The sequence below is a fragment of the Glandiceps talaboti genome, chromosome 8 (genome assembly GCF_964340395.1).
Source record: "Glandiceps talaboti chromosome 8, keGlaTala1.1, whole genome shotgun sequence".
Lineage (NCBI taxonomy): Eukaryota > Metazoa > Hemichordata > Enteropneusta > Spengelidae > Glandiceps > Glandiceps talaboti.
The window spans coordinates 15,267,201-15,284,701 of NC_135556.1; the positions used below are offsets into that span (position 1 = coordinate 15,267,201).

The window sequence follows — 17,501 nt, forward strand, 5'->3', positions numbered from 1 at the left end:
CCCGTAAGAAACACATCCAAAAAGTAGCCACTAGTAGCCCAATTTTTCTGGTTTATTTTTTTCACAATACAATTATTATTGGTAAATCGCTGCCATGAAATTAACCTTTGCCTATCTCCTTGATAAACGATGGTATAATCCAAGAAACGTGGTCATTCCATTTGTAAATATATCTTATAAAATATATCAACGCAATTCGAAAGCATGCGATCATTGACAGGGTTTTGAAGTTTTCTTATTAAAAAAACCGTCACAAGAACCCTTTCAGCCCCCACCCCACCCCTGTGTATCTAAAAATATCTCTTTCTTTAAGCTTATTTGACAACCGGATAAATACAATTGAATGAAGTATGATAATTGTCAACACCTGATCTTTTTTTTCTTAGCAAATTTTATAAATTTTACATCATACTAGTAATCTTCAAGTTTTGGTTATCTCTTTCAAAACTTACATTTTACAAGTGAAAATACTGCAAAACAATAATTGTTATCCGAGAGTTTTTGAAATGTTGCATTTTTATCAGCAAAATATCAAAAAAAAAGTGTAAGAGAAAATGAAAATCCGAAACAGATCAGAAGATGAATGTATGAATCGACGTAAAGTGCCAACGAAGAAACTCTGAAGTCCATATTATGCATCTCAGTTTATGGCCGTGTACCACATATCACCATCGGAGAAGATCCTGAAATAACAATTGAAAAGTGATCAGCTGGAGTATCAAGAAGCTTTCAACACTCAGACGACCAAGGTAACTTGTTATGTACATTGAATTCGATATCGGGTACATTTTATAACGAAATACAAATACAACTTAGGCCAACTTTGATGTGCATACAAAACTAGTAGCCATCATTCTGTTCACACTCGAATGTAAAATTGCGCTACCTATACACTGGTTCTGTGATTTACACACTTTTGTTATCACATCTTGAACGACTTTGACTGTTTTAACCTTGATGTCATGCAAAGTAATAGTTTTGACTAACCCGAGGTATATAAAGTTAAGCCCATCTCTATTTTGCCTCAGTTGGGGTAATGGTGAACGCAATACGCGACATTGGTACACGCACAAACCTTAGCTCAACCATGATTATTTTGTGTAGTGGTCTGAGGTTCAACACACTTTAGCGTCTACCACGGATTTTCATATTCAACGCAAGATGCACAAAATGATATTGTACATACAAGTCCCTGGTGGGATACTGACATTACCGAGAGAAAGATAAGTTGGTCGCATTTTTTTCCTTTAGTCCACCATCACCGCTTTGACAAATAAAGTTTCACAAAATGTGTCCTTTTAAGAAATATTTGAATATAACTGTGATGGGTTGGCAGGCAGACACAGGCAAACTAGTGTGAGCACAGACTGCCATACACGTATAGCCATACATACAGTGACATCCAAGAAATTGTGATGATCTACTGCAGACTACAACGACTTCGAATTCGACAGCACGAACAAAAAGAATGATTATTTTCTCACCGCTTCTTCGCATAATCATGTGTTTACCCACACCATATCGAGAGATGAAATTGCATACTTTTTAAACTTACTTTTTGGATTTTCTTGTTCTTTTAATTCTTAAAACCACAGCAAACTGTAACGATAGCTGTAACGAATATCAGAACGGTAACCACTACCACCGCGATGATAATGGTTTCTCCAGACAGCGCGCCATCAACGCCAACGGTTTTCTCGACAACTCCACTTTCTAGGAGAGAGAGAGAGAGAGAGAGAGAGAGAGAGAGAGAGAGAGAGAGAGAGAGAGAGAGAGAGAGAGAGAGAGAGAGAGAGAGAGAATAGTTGTTGAACACAATTTAAAGACCACTCACACTGCTCATATTTTGTTGCAATATCAAACTTTTAGGGGGGGGGGGGTAAGTAGATTGTATATCCTTTTCTTTTCATATTTCTTTGTCTAACTTTCAATGTACTAAACGTCCATTACAAAACGTACAGTTAATAACAATACCGCCCTAACATTTCTTACCATTGGGTATTTGAAAAGGATTACTGAACATTTTTAGATGTGTTTCTTTTCGATTTACAATTATCAGGGTTAGTTTTACCACTCAAGAAATAAATGATGATTATTACACCATTGCTTCGATTATGGAATCAGCGAAATTCGTCATTTGTGTTTATTTTTCGCATATCCTTGCGATAACGTAATATTTTAGTATGTGATTTTGATAGTGACGTATTTAGAATGAACTAGTATAATCCAGCTCACGTAAAACTTCTCACCTTTTTCGGATGACCTGACATTGTAGTCTTCGTAAATAATTGTACTAGCAGTGGTGTCATCGAAACCTGAAACCATCAATTGGTTTAAAAGTTATCACTCGAAAAGACATATGTTTGTTGTCCTTAGCGCCAAAGTTTCCCCTTGTTTTATCATTGTGTATTTTGTATTTTAATAGCTTATATTTTATGCTTGCTGTTGATTTGGGCTACACCCACAACTCAACGTGGGTAACAGCCCAATTCAAATCAACATCAAGCATAAAATCTATAGGATACCATGTATCCTGCACATTTGGTGTATATGACGTGTAGAAATGTAGTGTTGAAATGCAGGCGCTGTGGAATTGTAGACGACGGAAATTGAAACAACGAAATATACACCCGTTTGACGATGGAAAGTGACAACATAGAAATATACACCCGCTTGACGATGGAAACAGTGGCAACAACGAAATATACATCGTTTGACGATGGAAACAGTGACAACGTAGAAATATACACCGTTTGACGATGGAAACAGTGACAACGTAGAAATATACACCGTTTGACGATGGAAACAGTGACAACGTAGAAATATACACCGTTTGACAACGTGGCAATATAAACATAGAAAGTTTGTGTGGAGATCTGACCTAATTCGTACTATTCATTGTAACTCAGTTACAGTAGAACGCGTGGGTGAAATTATAGGATTACTGCACTGATATGACAACAAATCATATAATATAGAATAATACCCAAATCGTGTTGAAAAGATTCGACCTTAATTATTGATAACCATGATAATGTGATATATTAGACGCTTGTATTATCATATCATGAGAACTTAGGCTCCTTGAAGCTAGCCTAGGGTCTGTCCGTGGCTTCGAATCTTTTCTCAAGCCTAACGCTATGAGGAGCCGAGATAAAATTTCAAATTCAAACGAAGCCATCCGCACAGTCATTGTCTTTGTTAATCAATCATAGATTTTTGCCTCATATGTTAGTCTTTACTGGTGGTAGTTATAAAATGTCCAAATACGGTACATTCTGTATAGTGGTCAGAGATTTGTCAAACTAGAATGCTACTTGTACGCTGTTTACATTATACCAACAGTTGGAGTTGAGGATTTACTCACATTTGCATAAACAAATTTTCGTTCATGAGTTCTCATTCAGCTAGACGGGGTAAACAGTTATCTTGAGATTTGAAGCCACAGATAGCATCTAGACTACTTCGAAGTACATTAGTTATTTCAAATGATACCAAATTGCAGTTTAAAACACGTTATTGCAAACTACAAGGACTTCAAAACCTGCAACCCTATAGTTGTAAAAGCCCAGCTATTTGACCAGAGCTTCTCCCGGTAAAACAGAAATTAGAGTTTGGGTTAGATTTGTATCAAAACCCTAAAAGGTAATCATTTTAACAGTGTTTTATGAAAAGTAACCCCCCCCCCCTTCCCTTTATTAAGATATAATACTTACTTCTTGTAGGAATGGATGGCTTGTCTTCTCTGGAAGCACCTACTACTTCGTTTTCAGTAATTGAGGACCACTGTAATATGTCGCCACACCAAATCTCATATTCAACTTCCACTTTTTTCAGTTCATGTCCAGACAAAACTGACGACCACACATTTAAGTGTGCAATATCACCGTAAAACTGTCTGGCTCCATAGTCAGTCATAAATCCGGTAAACTTTCGTCCAATTGACAGTACATGGACACCACGACCTCCTAAAAGTGCCCCTTTTTGCAAATCATCTATGTCGTAGAACAACTGTCCGTCGTTGTAAATCCTCAAATGACCATGCACGTTTTCCCACGTGACACACACGTGATGCCAAGACCGATCCTTCGTATTTGTTATCGGAGTCGAAACTGATATTTGTACGTTTCTGATGTTTACAGATATCTTCTGGTTTCCCTCCTGTTTTCCTAACGCTATGACAATTTCATTAAATTCCTTTACGGTGATAAAATGAAACACAGTTCCAAGGTTTAGACTTTCATGGTCAAGCAATCTTGTCCAAAAACATACCGTAAATTCATTAATATTACCGGAGAAAACTTGACGGATTGTTACCCTGCCCGAGCCGTTGAAACTCAGTGAGTGTGATTCTAGATATCCTGGCGCACAGTGCTCTAACACACCTGAAATACAATAATATGTTTGAAATAAACCATAAGTCTTAGAATACCGCCTCCTTACCATATACTCCTTACGTTAACAATTTACACGGAATAATTTATATTTCCGTTTCTCATTACTTTTTCATGTTAACTATGGGTCAGTCGGTCGATTTAAAAAAGAGAGAGTATTTTCAAAATCATCTTCATGTTTCTCTGCCTCTCCTTTTCCTCCCCTTGATAACAAGTCCTTTCCCAGCTTCTCTACACAATTGGCATTGCTTCTCCTCTAAACTCCCCCCCCCGTCATGAAAGAAATGCTCTGTTCGTGAACAAGCGCCGTCGCCGCCGCCATGACTGTAGATGACGTCGACAATCCAGACACTTGCTTACCAGAGAGCGCGCTGTTCCTCAAAATATTAGAGGCGGGCGAAAATGGAAGAAAATATTCATGAGCGGTCGTGATAGGAGAAACATGAAAAAAATTAGGCCAAGGCTATACTAAGTATTATTAACTTAAGGAACTTATTCTATTCTCAGTAGCATAACAAAACTAATCTATAGAGAGTTGCGGCGGCCATATCGGATTCTAAAATATGTTAATTAACATTGATATTTTGCTCTCTATTTCAAAATTTTGAATTTAATTGAGCATTGATTTTACTTTTCGTAAACAAAAGAACAGCCAAAGTGTCAGATTTCTATTCCAAGGCGTGTTCTAGCTAGGAGAACACGGCCGCGGCCTGTAGAAACATCAAAAGTGTAAATTCAAATTGTATTTTGATTATTCTATCAACTTTTTGCAGTCAGAAATCTTATGCCAGTTATCAAGTTTTATACAGCTATGCTTTCCTCAAATGATATCTCCGTCCTTGTAAATCTGACATTCGATCTTTCCAGCACAAAACTTCCATCGTTTTAATCTGAAATACAATACAGTATCTGTAATACAATGAACAAGATTTATGGTAAATGTCATGTAAGTTCGTGGTAGACGATGTCTTAACCAAGCTTTAAACGCCGCAATACGTGAATTCAGACAGGGTATACCACCATGTACGTGCTTATTTGTGTCCCATATTTGTCAAACATCTTCAGACAATGTACTAAGATGACACACAGGGACAGTTGTATCTCACTTGTAATTGTCGTCCAGGAGTTTCGTCTGCTGTGATAATTCTACGATTATGCATAATGCGAAGACACTGAAATTATAACATCTTTACATTATGCCAACACAGGGACATTATTGAAAATGCAAAAATGCCGACTTTTCTGAGCGCCATTATTTCCTACGTTTTTTAAAAAAAAATAAACCAATTAACTATTCACATTTAACGATGCAATTTCTGTTTTTGCCTACCTTGACCAGATGTCAGCGGAAACCATATCTGCAGGAATAACAACACAACTGGAAGCATTGTAATCAGTGCATCGTAAAGTCTAGCCGACATCATTCGATAACAAAGCAAATCATCAGAATTTTGTTAAATAATAAACCAGGAATTTCCCAGCATTCTATCACAGTATTTTTAGCAAGCCTGTCATTTCAGCAATTGACGTATGCTTGTAACATCTGTCTTTTAACATATACTCTTGAAATATCTTCTCGACAAGTATCATATATCCATAATTAAATACTGACATGTGACGATGTTGATCGGTCGCGTTTTTATCTTTGAGATCGAGGACACTTTCTGCTCTTATCTACTTTTATGATAAGAATTTAATTGACTAATAAAGAAGAAAATAGATTAATTACATGAAACTTGGAATAAACGTATTGAGACTGAAAGAAGACTCTGAAAGAACAGGAACAGAGAAGGGCTTAGCTTGAAACCGACAAAAAAATTAGTAAAGCGATCCGAGTGTGAAAGTTATTCTTCTCTCTTTATTTTTAATTATCTCTTTTGCTTTCATTAGTTGTACGGCAAATTGAAAATGGATTTCTTGACTTAGATGCAGCATTGTATAGTAACAAAATGTGATTGAAAATAAAATTCAAAATGGCAAAAAGGTTGTAACCTCCGATCGAACTTACGAATTCGAATTTAGTAAAAAAAAAAAAATTTATGTCAATTGAAAACTGTTGATATGAAAAACATCAAGAATTATAGAACGGACATTTGTTTTAGATATTCGTCCAGGTTCTGTCTTCCTGCGATATCAACCATATGCCCCGTTTCAACTTTCAACTGCCAGCGAGACACGTCATACATTCCCGCAGCAGTAAGCATCTCAGATCAGTAAAAGGTCATGTATTATGTTCTCGGGTCAGTATTAAGGGGCATGTATACAAGAGTGAATGATACGAAACAATTATTTAAGCGCAGGTGTAGAATACGCTCCTAGAAGCATTTCAGGTCCTGCCAATGTATGCTGCGAGACAGATCGACTAACCTAAAATGGATGCCGACAATGATGTGGAATGCATCCTCAGCAAGGTCCTTGGTACCAAAATATTTACGGTTTCAAAGTTTATTTCAAGAGATATTCAGGACTTAATGGCAGCATGTGAAATGTATTTTGTTTGACGCTGTTCACAGTTTGTACACTTATTGTCATAAAACCTTGGGTGTTTGAGACACACACAATTCTTGTTTGAGACACACATACTCCTTGTTTGAGACACACTGAAAGGTTTTATGACAAAAAGTGTAAGTTAGTTTACACATTTCAATAATCATGTCATGCATAATCTATGATGTTCTAAAAATGATCTAATTTTGACTTCTAAACCCAAGGTCAAGGTCAATTTAAGGTACAGGGAAAGACCAATCTACAATAAATTGATATGGATTGTATAACATCTCGGGATGCGAATCTTTACCACAAAGTGGTCATCATTTCGATCAAACTTGATCGAAATGTCAACAAAGGTGACGTCACGCATACATGTCTGAGGTAATAAAGATACAAATAAAGACGTTCGTTATGTGAATGTAACAAACACATTTTGTGTCATCTTCAAATTACACCACTTTATTCTTTAAAATAACCTCATCATACAAAGCACAGAATTCAGCAAGTTAATTTCATGTTGCCCATTTCAGTCTTTCAAAAAAAACCACCTAAATCTGAATACATGTTCGAAGGATAGAAAGAGTCAATAATTTTCATTTGAAAAATCGTATGTTTTTTCCATCAATCAAGTGGCTTTCAAATTGTGTAATGTTGTAAAAAAATTTCTATAATTCGTGGTTATGACATCATTTAGAAAACAGTACAGATTATGAAAGTTGTGACCCATGTTACCACAGATACGTTTGAAAACTACTGTGACAGTAACTAATTTTTTCCCAGTTATGTATACTGGCCTCAACGTTAACACATCATTACATTGATATCATACTCTAAAAAGTTTCAGGTCAAAATCTGAAATTCGAGATTGTAAAGTGAGTTTTGATAGATAAAAAAGGTGACTCCTGCTAGCATTGATTATGTAGACTCATGCTATCTGCAAGATACCCTATCTTGATGGCGCTCCTATACTCTACACGGCGCCATCAACGACTGCGCTTGGCAATCAAGTTATTGGGGTAAAACGGCGAATTTTTGAATTTTAGAAAACTGAACCTGTGAGTTATATGTGAATAAATCTGTATCTATGAAGTACGGGTTAAATGTCACTAACAAATACAAGCTACTGTTGCAGCTACTGTTTGACTGACAATACTCTAATATAGTCTAATATAGGTTTTGTGAATAAATCAAGTTGTCGCCTCAGTACTTTAATTTCATCCCATATCTTCGATGTAAGAGTACAGAATTTATCTAGAGCCTGAAGTTGACAATTGATTCAAAACCAAGCACCGTTTTAATAACATTATTTAACACATAAAAAGTTATTTTTAGCGTTCTAAACTACACTATGATAAAACTGTTGAGTTTACAACCGACTACATAATCTCCAAAACTGACATCTATTTACACATTCATCTTTCGGTGCCTTGTTGAAGGTCATCATACACGTTAAATATTGTGAAATTTCCCGACTGACTGAGCTCTTGAAAACTCAAAAGCAGTGCTCAACTACGTTTATCCGACTTTAGTAGTAAGTACTTCCTGCAATGTCCATATATGGTAATAAAGGGAGCCTTCAATAATTACAATGGGGGGGGGGGGGTCGAAGGAGATCAGGCCCAGGCTGTTGCGTAAAATATTACCCTTCCCTATTCGTAGTGCTTAAAAATGACCCGCCCTCAATTTTCTTTCTCTAAAACATGTAACCCCCCCCCCCCTTTTAAATGTTTCATAAAAAAATGGTTTAAATGCTTATCCCATTTTCTAAACTATGGCCATCCCCCGCGAACCGATTTGTACAAAGTGACCCCCACCTCCCCGGCTCTCTGTAATTACTGAAGGCTCTCTAGCCTTAGTTCAGAAAAGTCACTATCATATACAGAATCAGAATGATAAGTTTGGTTCTGTATAAATATTAGACGCACCTTGCGTCTCCCAACGACACGTCGTGCATTCTAACTCTAGTCAAATCTTTTTTACTCTTGTTACCTGGTCTTACTCTCTACCCTAAAAGTCCGCGTTTTGTTGATAAAGTTTATCGAGTGACTCCTTGTCTGCATCGGGGATTATCAGCAGGTAGAGATATCGTTTTACACACGCAGATTAGATAGCCATGCGTATTTTATTTTCAAGGACATTCCCCAAGCTTTCCGAGGCTTCATCACAATATCAAATATTTACAGTGCAAACAGAGCAAAGACATCATTCTGCAATAGAATGTAACATGCGACGAATATCATAAAGGTCTGCTTTGTCTTTCGAGCCATTCAAGAAAAGATCTTCATCAAAATCCCTATGTTATAGAACGGAGATGCACATACCAGCTTAATCCTTACTACGATGAGAACCTCTGAAATGAAACAAAACAATTACAAAGGTATTATCAACCGACTATGGATAGTTTGTCTTTGTCTGTCTGTCTGTCTGTCTGTCTGTCTGTCTGTCTGTCTGTCTGTCTGTCTGTCTGTCTGTCTGTCTGTCTGTCTGTCTGCCTGTCTGCCTGTCAGTCAGTCAGCCAGCCTGGTTGCCTGCCTGCCTGCCTGCCTGTCGTCTGTCTGTCTCTGGTTGCCTACCTGCCTGAATGCCTGTCGTCTGTCTGTCTGTCTGTCTGTCTGTCTGTCTGTCTGTCTGTCTGTCTGGCTGCCTGCCTGCCTGCCTGTATGTATGTATGTATGTATGTATGTATGTATGTATGTATGTATGTATGTATGTATGCATGCATGCCTGCCTCTATCTCTCTTTATACACTATACACTTTATATATATATATATATATATATATATATATATATATATATATATATATATATATATATATATATATATATATATATATATATATATATATATATATATGTATATATATATGTATATATATGCACCATGGAAATACAAGATCATGCTCGGGGCGTAACAAAAACTGCATTGTATTACCAACATAGATTAAATACAGACAATGGCAAAGTACTTTTTATCACGTGATATAAATTATAATTGGCATGGTATTACCGATAATCAGGACCGACCAGTTACGATGATGATGATGATGATGATGATGATGATGATGATGATGATGATGATGATGATGATGATGATGATGATGATAAAATTGAAGAACATACCTTAAACACTATAACTTTTAGAATGTCGACGTTTGCATTTCTTGCAGCAAAAGAAGGTGACGATAATTGCAGCAACCAATAATATAAATGTAATTATTACCAAGATTATGATGATAGTTATTGCACCTCTACGGCCTAGTTGCCTCTCTTTATCTCCACTAGTACCTGGCAAGATTAAGGTATACAGTATGAGAATGAGGACACAGAAACAGACAGACAGACAGACAGACAGACAGACAGACGGACGGACGGACGGACGGACGGACGGACGGACGGACGGACGGACGGACAGACAGACAGACAGACAGACAGACAGACGGACAGACAGACAGACAGACAGACAGACAGACAGACAGACAGACTGACAGACAGACAGACAGACAGACAATGAGGACACAGAAACAGACAGACAGACAGACGGACGGACGGACGGACGGACGGACGGACGGACGGACGGACGGACAGACAGACAGACAGACAGACAGACAGACAGACAGACAGACAGACAGACAGACAGACAGACAGACAGACAGACAGACAGACAGACAGACAGACAGACAGACAGACAATTTGTTTCAATTTATACATTTCATAACTCCTGACAAGTACAAATGAGGTACCTGATGTCAATTTTGTTGTTTTTCGTCGAAAAAATAATTCTACAAAGATGATAAAATTGTATTCAAAACATGGTAAATTGCAACATAATAGCGAACATTTTCTTACCGTTTACTGGTGCCATGCTGGACGCATCCACTAATTTCGGTGGCTTTACATCACTCTCTTTTTCAGTCGATACTTCTTCTTTGGACGCTACGGAAGTCATCTTTTCTGTAACTTGGGCTTGACTACTAGTGAGTGTAACATCATCTAGAATAAATAACCAAAAGTACACAGTTTCAAAGATATCAAACCAAACGATTTCACAACATTGACAACTTTTGCTGTGAAAATCTAAATATGATTCTCCCTAAGGTTACATATTGCCGGAGTTCAATATTTTTCCCGTGATTGGGTGCACAGCAAATACTTCCATTAAAGTGGCCATATGGATGAGGATTTGGGTATTTATTTTGGATTTTTACATTAAAAAACAATTTTATCGTGGCTTCCTACTTGAAAAACCAATGTGAAACAACATAGACCTAGTCTGTGTTTGTAACTCCATACATTGCAAAAAGCTCAAAAAAATGTGTAAAAAAAGTTTGTTATTGTACGTACAAAAACAAACATTTTACACTTCTCAGTCTTTAGCCATTTATTGAGTTACAATTAAGGACAATAGCATATGCTGTTTCATGTCGACTTTTCAAATAGGAAGCAATGATAAAATTGTTTCATAAATTAAAAATTCCAAAATAAATACCAAATTCTAATCCATATGGCCACTCTAAACTAACCTTGCATTGCTTTACTGAGAATAAATGTGCCGAACAACATTAAAATACGTCTTCTGGAGTTGTTTCATAGCAGAGAACTGTATATTAAATTGATATTTTCTCACTTTATTTTAAAATAAAACAAGATGAAAAGACATTTATTCAAGTATGTGTTCAAAAGAAATGCTTACCTTGAACTTTTGTTGGTGGTAGAGAAGGTGACGATACAAATTCAGTTCCATCCACCATTTGAGTTGTGGTCAGCGCTACAAATAAAAAAGCCGTATACTAAGATAATATTTGTAAGAGTTCTCTGCCAGTGGCTACAAGTAAGAGTAATTTAAAGTTCATCATGGAAAACACATCTGTCGTAGCTATTTCTGAATACATTATTCTAACCTCTTACCATCGACTTACCTAGAGCAGGAAGTGGTGAAACCTCCTCAATAATACCCTCATCAACCTGGCTTTCAGTTATGGCTGTCCAGCCTAGTAAGTCTCCACACCAACGACCGTAGTCGACTCCGACTTGTTCAATTTCACTATCTTCCAAAACTGATGACCACATGTTGAGGTGTATGATATCGCCGTAAAAGTGGCTAGGACCTAAAAAGCTTTGAAATCCTGCATACGTCTGTCCCAGTGAGAGTTGTACGTTTTCAGAGTATGAATTTAAAGTTTTCCCTTTGTGTTGATTGGGAACGTGATTAAATAGAATGCCATCGTTGTACATTTTCAGGTTTCCATTCAAGCTTTCCCAGGTCACACACATGTGATGGAACTCCAAATCTGCTAAACTAGGGACCACTTTGATAACATCATGACTAAGGATGGTAACAGACATCGTCGGGTCTCCATTTCGAATTCCTAAAGCGATGACAACTTCTTTTGGATCTTGAGTAGTGGCCATGTGAAATACATATCCAAGTGTAGGACTGTCATGGTTCAACAATTTTGCCCAAAAGCATACCGTAAACTCACCGAAACCAGTTGGGAACTGTTTGATGATCGTCACACCACCTGTACCATTAAAACTAAGTGATTTAGATTCCAAGTACCCGGATGAACAGGACTGTAACGTATCTGAAATAAGATCGAATTTTCCAATAGTAACGTTCTACTAACAGTGATTATTTTCTGCCATTATGTTATAGCTCAGACTACTATTGCGGTCTTAGGTTATGTATGTATGTATGTATGTATGTATGTATGTATGTATGTATGTATGTATGTATGTATGTATGCATGCACGTACATGCATGCACGTATGTATGTACGTATGTATGTATGTATGTATGTATGTATGTATGTATGTATGTATGTATGTATGTATGCATGCACGTACATGCATGCACGTATGTATGTATGTATGTATGTATGTATGTATGTATGTATAACATTTAAATCATGTACGTCATGTTAAAAACCATTAATGTTTTATAATTGAACCCCTTGGTACAAAGTAGTAATTTGGTCATTGCCATTTAATATATATTTTCCCAATATTTCAAATATGATACATGTCACAAAGTAACCTCCAATCGTGTCTGTTGTTCCTTTTAAATCCATTACCTTTATTGTTATTTCGTGTCTAGATATAACTGTACAAAGACAAGTTCATTACACATGAAATCTTTTGGGGTGAAAAAATCTTTAAATATTAATATATACATGTTATTGATTTTCACATGAACATCTCTTGTGTAGTTACTATTATATTTACAGTCATAATCTTAATGTGTATTTTTATCACAAATTCTGAAGACCTATTTTATATACATACTAAATGAATGTGACACCCTGTCATGTGAGAATCATGAGATGATTTCAATCTAAACACGCCACTGCTTGTCAAATATGTTTATGTATTAAACAACAGGGTTCACATAACGGTTGCACATGTCTGACATAGTTAAATCTATGTTAACAATGTCACAGAATTCGCCGTACAGTGAACTCATGTCGAGGACAATGGCTGAATGTATTTCGTCGTAATTACATGTAACTTGCACTTCTGAGGGATGCCCCGTATTGAACAACACAGTAAACTCTCTCGTTATGTCCAACTCATGCACATTTATACATATGTAAGGCTCGTGCGAACATCGCGAACTATAATTGGTCGTGCCCTGACCGTGGGTGTTGGAATATCATAGCGACGATTGATTACTATTTCTGGAAGCTGACAGGCTTAGGGAGTCTTCAGTAATTACAAGAAAGGAGGGCCAGTGGATATCAAGCCCGAACTGTGGCGGAAATTGTGACCCTCCCTGATTCCGTTCTATAAAAAGTGCCCCATTACCCTTCTTTCTTTCTAGCTTTTCCTCCGCCCTGTTTAAATATTTATATCTTATGCTGTCAAATATTTTTTTAAAAAAGGACATGAGTCCGAGAGCAATTAATTGTTCACATCTTGTTGATGTTTGTAAGCTGTTAGTGTATTTACCGTCTCATTTATAAGTCAATATCATGGACTAGATTAGTCCCTAGTGGACGACACCCATGGTCCTCACCAGAAACATGCTATCATTTATTAGTCGGGCTCATGGACTAGATTATGCCGTAGTGGGCGACATCCAAGGTACTCACCAGAAACATTACTATCATTTATTGTAAACAATTATTGTAGGTACTATATTATTAGCTATTGTACATATTTAATTGGTTTATGTTAAGTTCTCATTTAAAGTGAAATATAAATCAATTAATGGTAAGGACTTAATCCCACCGCTGCCACCACACTAACAGTTTTAAAGGCATTGGTTGTTTGCCACTACTACATGTGCCAGAACTCCCAAAGACTAGATGGGCGCACTACCATCATTGTCGGGACGTAGTTAGGTCAACAGCCCCATTCCATCATATTTATTCCAATATCTTACCACATACATACACTGTTCCACTTCATCCCTGCGATACCCACTCCTCTCTTCACACCCTTAACTAACAATTTATTCACTCCATGGTTATCGATTTGACTGATATGTTCTGATATTACTTTACAACGGTGGCAGTGGTGGGATGTTGCAGCTTGGAATGTGGAACTGGTGGCAGCGGTGGGACCGTGCCAAAATCACAAAATAGTGCAAAGTTATATATTATAAATAAGGCAATGCCCAAGAACTGATTTTTAAAATATCACCCCACTCCCGCCCACCCCTTTGTAATTACTGAAGGCTCCCTTACTCGCACTGTATGGACCCTAATATATATTCCTGTATAAATAATCTTCATCGATGTCTGTCAGACTATCTGACATAACGCTTTGTATAATTTAAGGCCATAAAAAGGTTGAGAACAGTAGAAGGATCCTTGGGTCATAGGCCCCTAGTGTGATTAAAATGAGAGAAGTAAATGATTATATGGTATGGAGTACTGCTCAAGTGACATAAAAAAACGCAGTTGTTTTCTGGCGAGAGGAATAACCAATACCTAGTAAATACGTTTAGGTTGAGAGAGCTGAAAAAAAATCTTTACATTAATGCAACAAGTTTAAGGTTAGGCCTCAAAATTGTTTGGTTCCGGTTACCCGACCCCACCTAGTTCTTCATGCATACCGACCCTAAACTTTCTTTTTTAAGTATTCGAGAAAAAAATAATAAAATTGCGAAAATTGTGGTCTCGCAAGAAATAGTAGATACGGAAACTGACATCAAATTAAAAGACAATATTAAACTGTTCTTCAAATCTGTAATGGCTGTACGTCTGATAAGAAGAAACCAATAACGCAGAGACCATATGGAAAACAACGGAAAACATAATTACCTGAACTAAACACTCACGTATAAAAAAAATATTATATAAAAATTTAAATAAAAAATCTACCTACCCTACCTATTCTAAAATTGAGTGTAATCGGAACCACACAATTTTTTGTTAGACCTTATAGCTGAAATTTTCTATGTGAATCTCCAACATCCGAGTGTTAGTATTTGCAATTATTGCATCATGTTAACTTCTGAAATTACAGTAATATTATGTCGAAAAGTGGAGGAAAAGACTTACCCTGACTGGAGATCCATTGCGCCCATAATTGTAGTATTAACACGATGGACAACCGCATTCTGCTGAGGAGTGCCATTGTACGCTTTGGCACTGCAATATTTACATCAATGTATAAATACGAAGGAACTTGCAAAATGTCATGCCTGGTGTGAAGAATTTCCCAGGCTCCTTATAGTACAAAGTGAACGTGTCGGGGGTCATTGATTTATGATTTAACAGCTGCTTTCACTCCAATCTCCCTACTCTTTACGCCTATACATGTATATCATCGAATGAAAGTGTTATAATTTGATCCACTCTCTGTCTGAGCCCCACTAATTGTCTACGTGTTGGATTTGCTTTCGTCTGGGCATTCAAATAACAACACATTAATTTCCTTTGATATGAATACGTAAAACAGATGATATAGAAGAATTCGGAGTAGCTACAGAGTACAGCCAAAACATGAACTATATATGACAACTCAAAAGTAATATTGAAATGCGCTTTTTTGGGTGGGGTTCAAATTGCACGGACATTAAAAACCGACATGAGCCCAACCATAAAATTTTATTGAAACTCCGGAGAGAAAATAATTAGAGGGCTTGTACAAGAACTCTTGACGAGCGACCTTTAGTTTTTAAAATCATCTGTTCATGTGATACATAAATAAACAAGTGAAAATAAATATGCCCATTGTCTTGACCTCAAATATACAAGGTTGTCTAAGAATAACGAAAGTGATAGGGGGTAGCTTATTGCAATCACTATCATTTTCCACATTCTCTTCATATCAACAATACAAACCACCCAACCCCACCCACCGGCCCAACTGCCAATAATTGCAATCTTTCAATTATTCGACCAAGACGTGTCTGTCCTCTTTTGAACCGATACTCACATTACACCAAGATGCTAAATGGTCGAAAATTGATACCAGACACTAAGATATCATATCTGGTATAATCAAGAATTTAAAACGTTCATCAACTGTTATAACATGTTTTACAGACGTAGAGCTAGGGTAGAGAGCGTTGCTGACAGTATAACTCGTAACATTCAAGTAAAACTTTTTTTATGTTTTATCATAGTCTAGTTCCTGACGACCGTGTTCCGATTTACACTACTGAAGATAACATGCGATAACGTAGGGTAAATTGGAACACGGTCGTCAGGAACTAGAATAGGTTTATCATAGCATCCATGTCAAGTTCAAAAGTACACAGTTTCAATTGCTTTAATCATCAACCCAGTATGTATGTGATGTCTCTCAATCCCGTATAACAATGTTGGTAGTGAAGGCAAGCAAATAACCAATGACTAGATAGTTAGTAAACATAGATGCCATAAATTATCGAACTGAAAGCTATCACAGTGGTGGCATTACAGTGCTTTTCCCCAAAGTGAGTCAAAGCTATTGAATGAACTATCTAGATCAGTGTGCCTGATCACAAGGTTTCATGTTGAGATAGATGCCATACAGATAACAAACAAACATCACTTACACAGCGTGGGCTCGCTCTGTATTTAGTTAATGATATAAACAGTAACAACATGCAAACTACTTTAACAGATTCTACCAACTTTCACTGGCTGCTGACCATGGATTTTGTTTGAACCTCAACACACGTAGTGATGTTTGTGTGTTATCTTCATGGCGTCTATCTCAACATGAAACCTTGTGATCAGGGGCTCAGGGTCTTGATAGTTCATTTAACTCGCTCTGGAGGAAAGCACTGTACCATCGATCACTGTAATCTGTCAACCGTTTGTTGGTTGGTGACATTATTTACGAATTGAGAACTTTAGAAAGGCCACATACCAGTCTTAAATCAAAGCAATTAATCTAGTGTTATTCTACACTTTATATCAATGCTTTAAATCATAACAAACAGGGAGAATGCTTTAGTGTTCTGCTTCTCCACTGTCAACAGGCTAGACTACAACTGTCGTGGCTACAATGTTGGATTAAAGATGCCATAACTAAACTGTCTTGCAAGGATGTTGTTGTTGTTGTTGTTGTTGTTGTTGTTGTTGTTGATGATGTTGGTGGTGGTGATGGTGGTGATGATGGCCGTGGTGATGATGATGATGATGATGATGATGATGATGATAATGGTGATGATGATGAT

General features: G+C 37.0%; 2 protein-coding genes across 3 annotated transcripts; both read right to left on the bottom strand.

Moving 5' to 3' along the window:
- Window positions 1-45: 45 nt before the first annotated feature.
- Window positions 46-5,977, bottom strand: LOC144438989 (C-reactive protein-like). 2 transcript variants are annotated; one of them, XR_013481092.1, is made up of 6 exons: window positions 5,725-5,977; window positions 5,202-5,284; window positions 3,717-4,385; window positions 2,250-2,315; window positions 1,556-1,713; window positions 46-683 (listed from the first exon to the last, which is right to left on the bottom strand). XR_013481092.1 is itself a non-coding variant. In XM_078128223.1 (5 exons), exons 1-4 carry the CDS (start codon window positions 5,816-5,818, stop codon window positions 1,577-1,579), a joined length of 966 nt encoding a protein of 321 aa, XP_077984349.1. In that variant the 5' UTR covers window positions 5,819-5,977; the 3' UTR covers window positions 46-683; window positions 1,556-1,576. The 2 variants fall into 2 exon arrangements, 1 of the variants encoding a protein (XP_077984349.1); XM_078128223.1 differs by lacking the exon at window positions 5,202-5,284.
- A 1,349-nt stretch (window positions 5,978-7,326) lies between these two features.
- LOC144438597 (uncharacterized) lies at window positions 7,327-15,547 on the bottom strand. Its single transcript, XM_078127692.1, has 6 exons — window positions 15,391-15,547; window positions 11,803-12,468; window positions 11,577-11,651; window positions 10,733-10,876; window positions 10,007-10,171; window positions 7,327-9,234 (listed from the first exon to the last, which is right to left on the bottom strand). Exons 1-5 carry the CDS (start codon window positions 15,464-15,466, stop codon window positions 10,008-10,010), a joined length of 1,125 nt encoding a protein of 374 aa, XP_077983818.1. The 5' UTR covers window positions 15,467-15,547; the 3' UTR covers window positions 7,327-9,234; window position 10,007.
- Window positions 15,548-17,501: the final 1,954 nt, after the last annotated feature.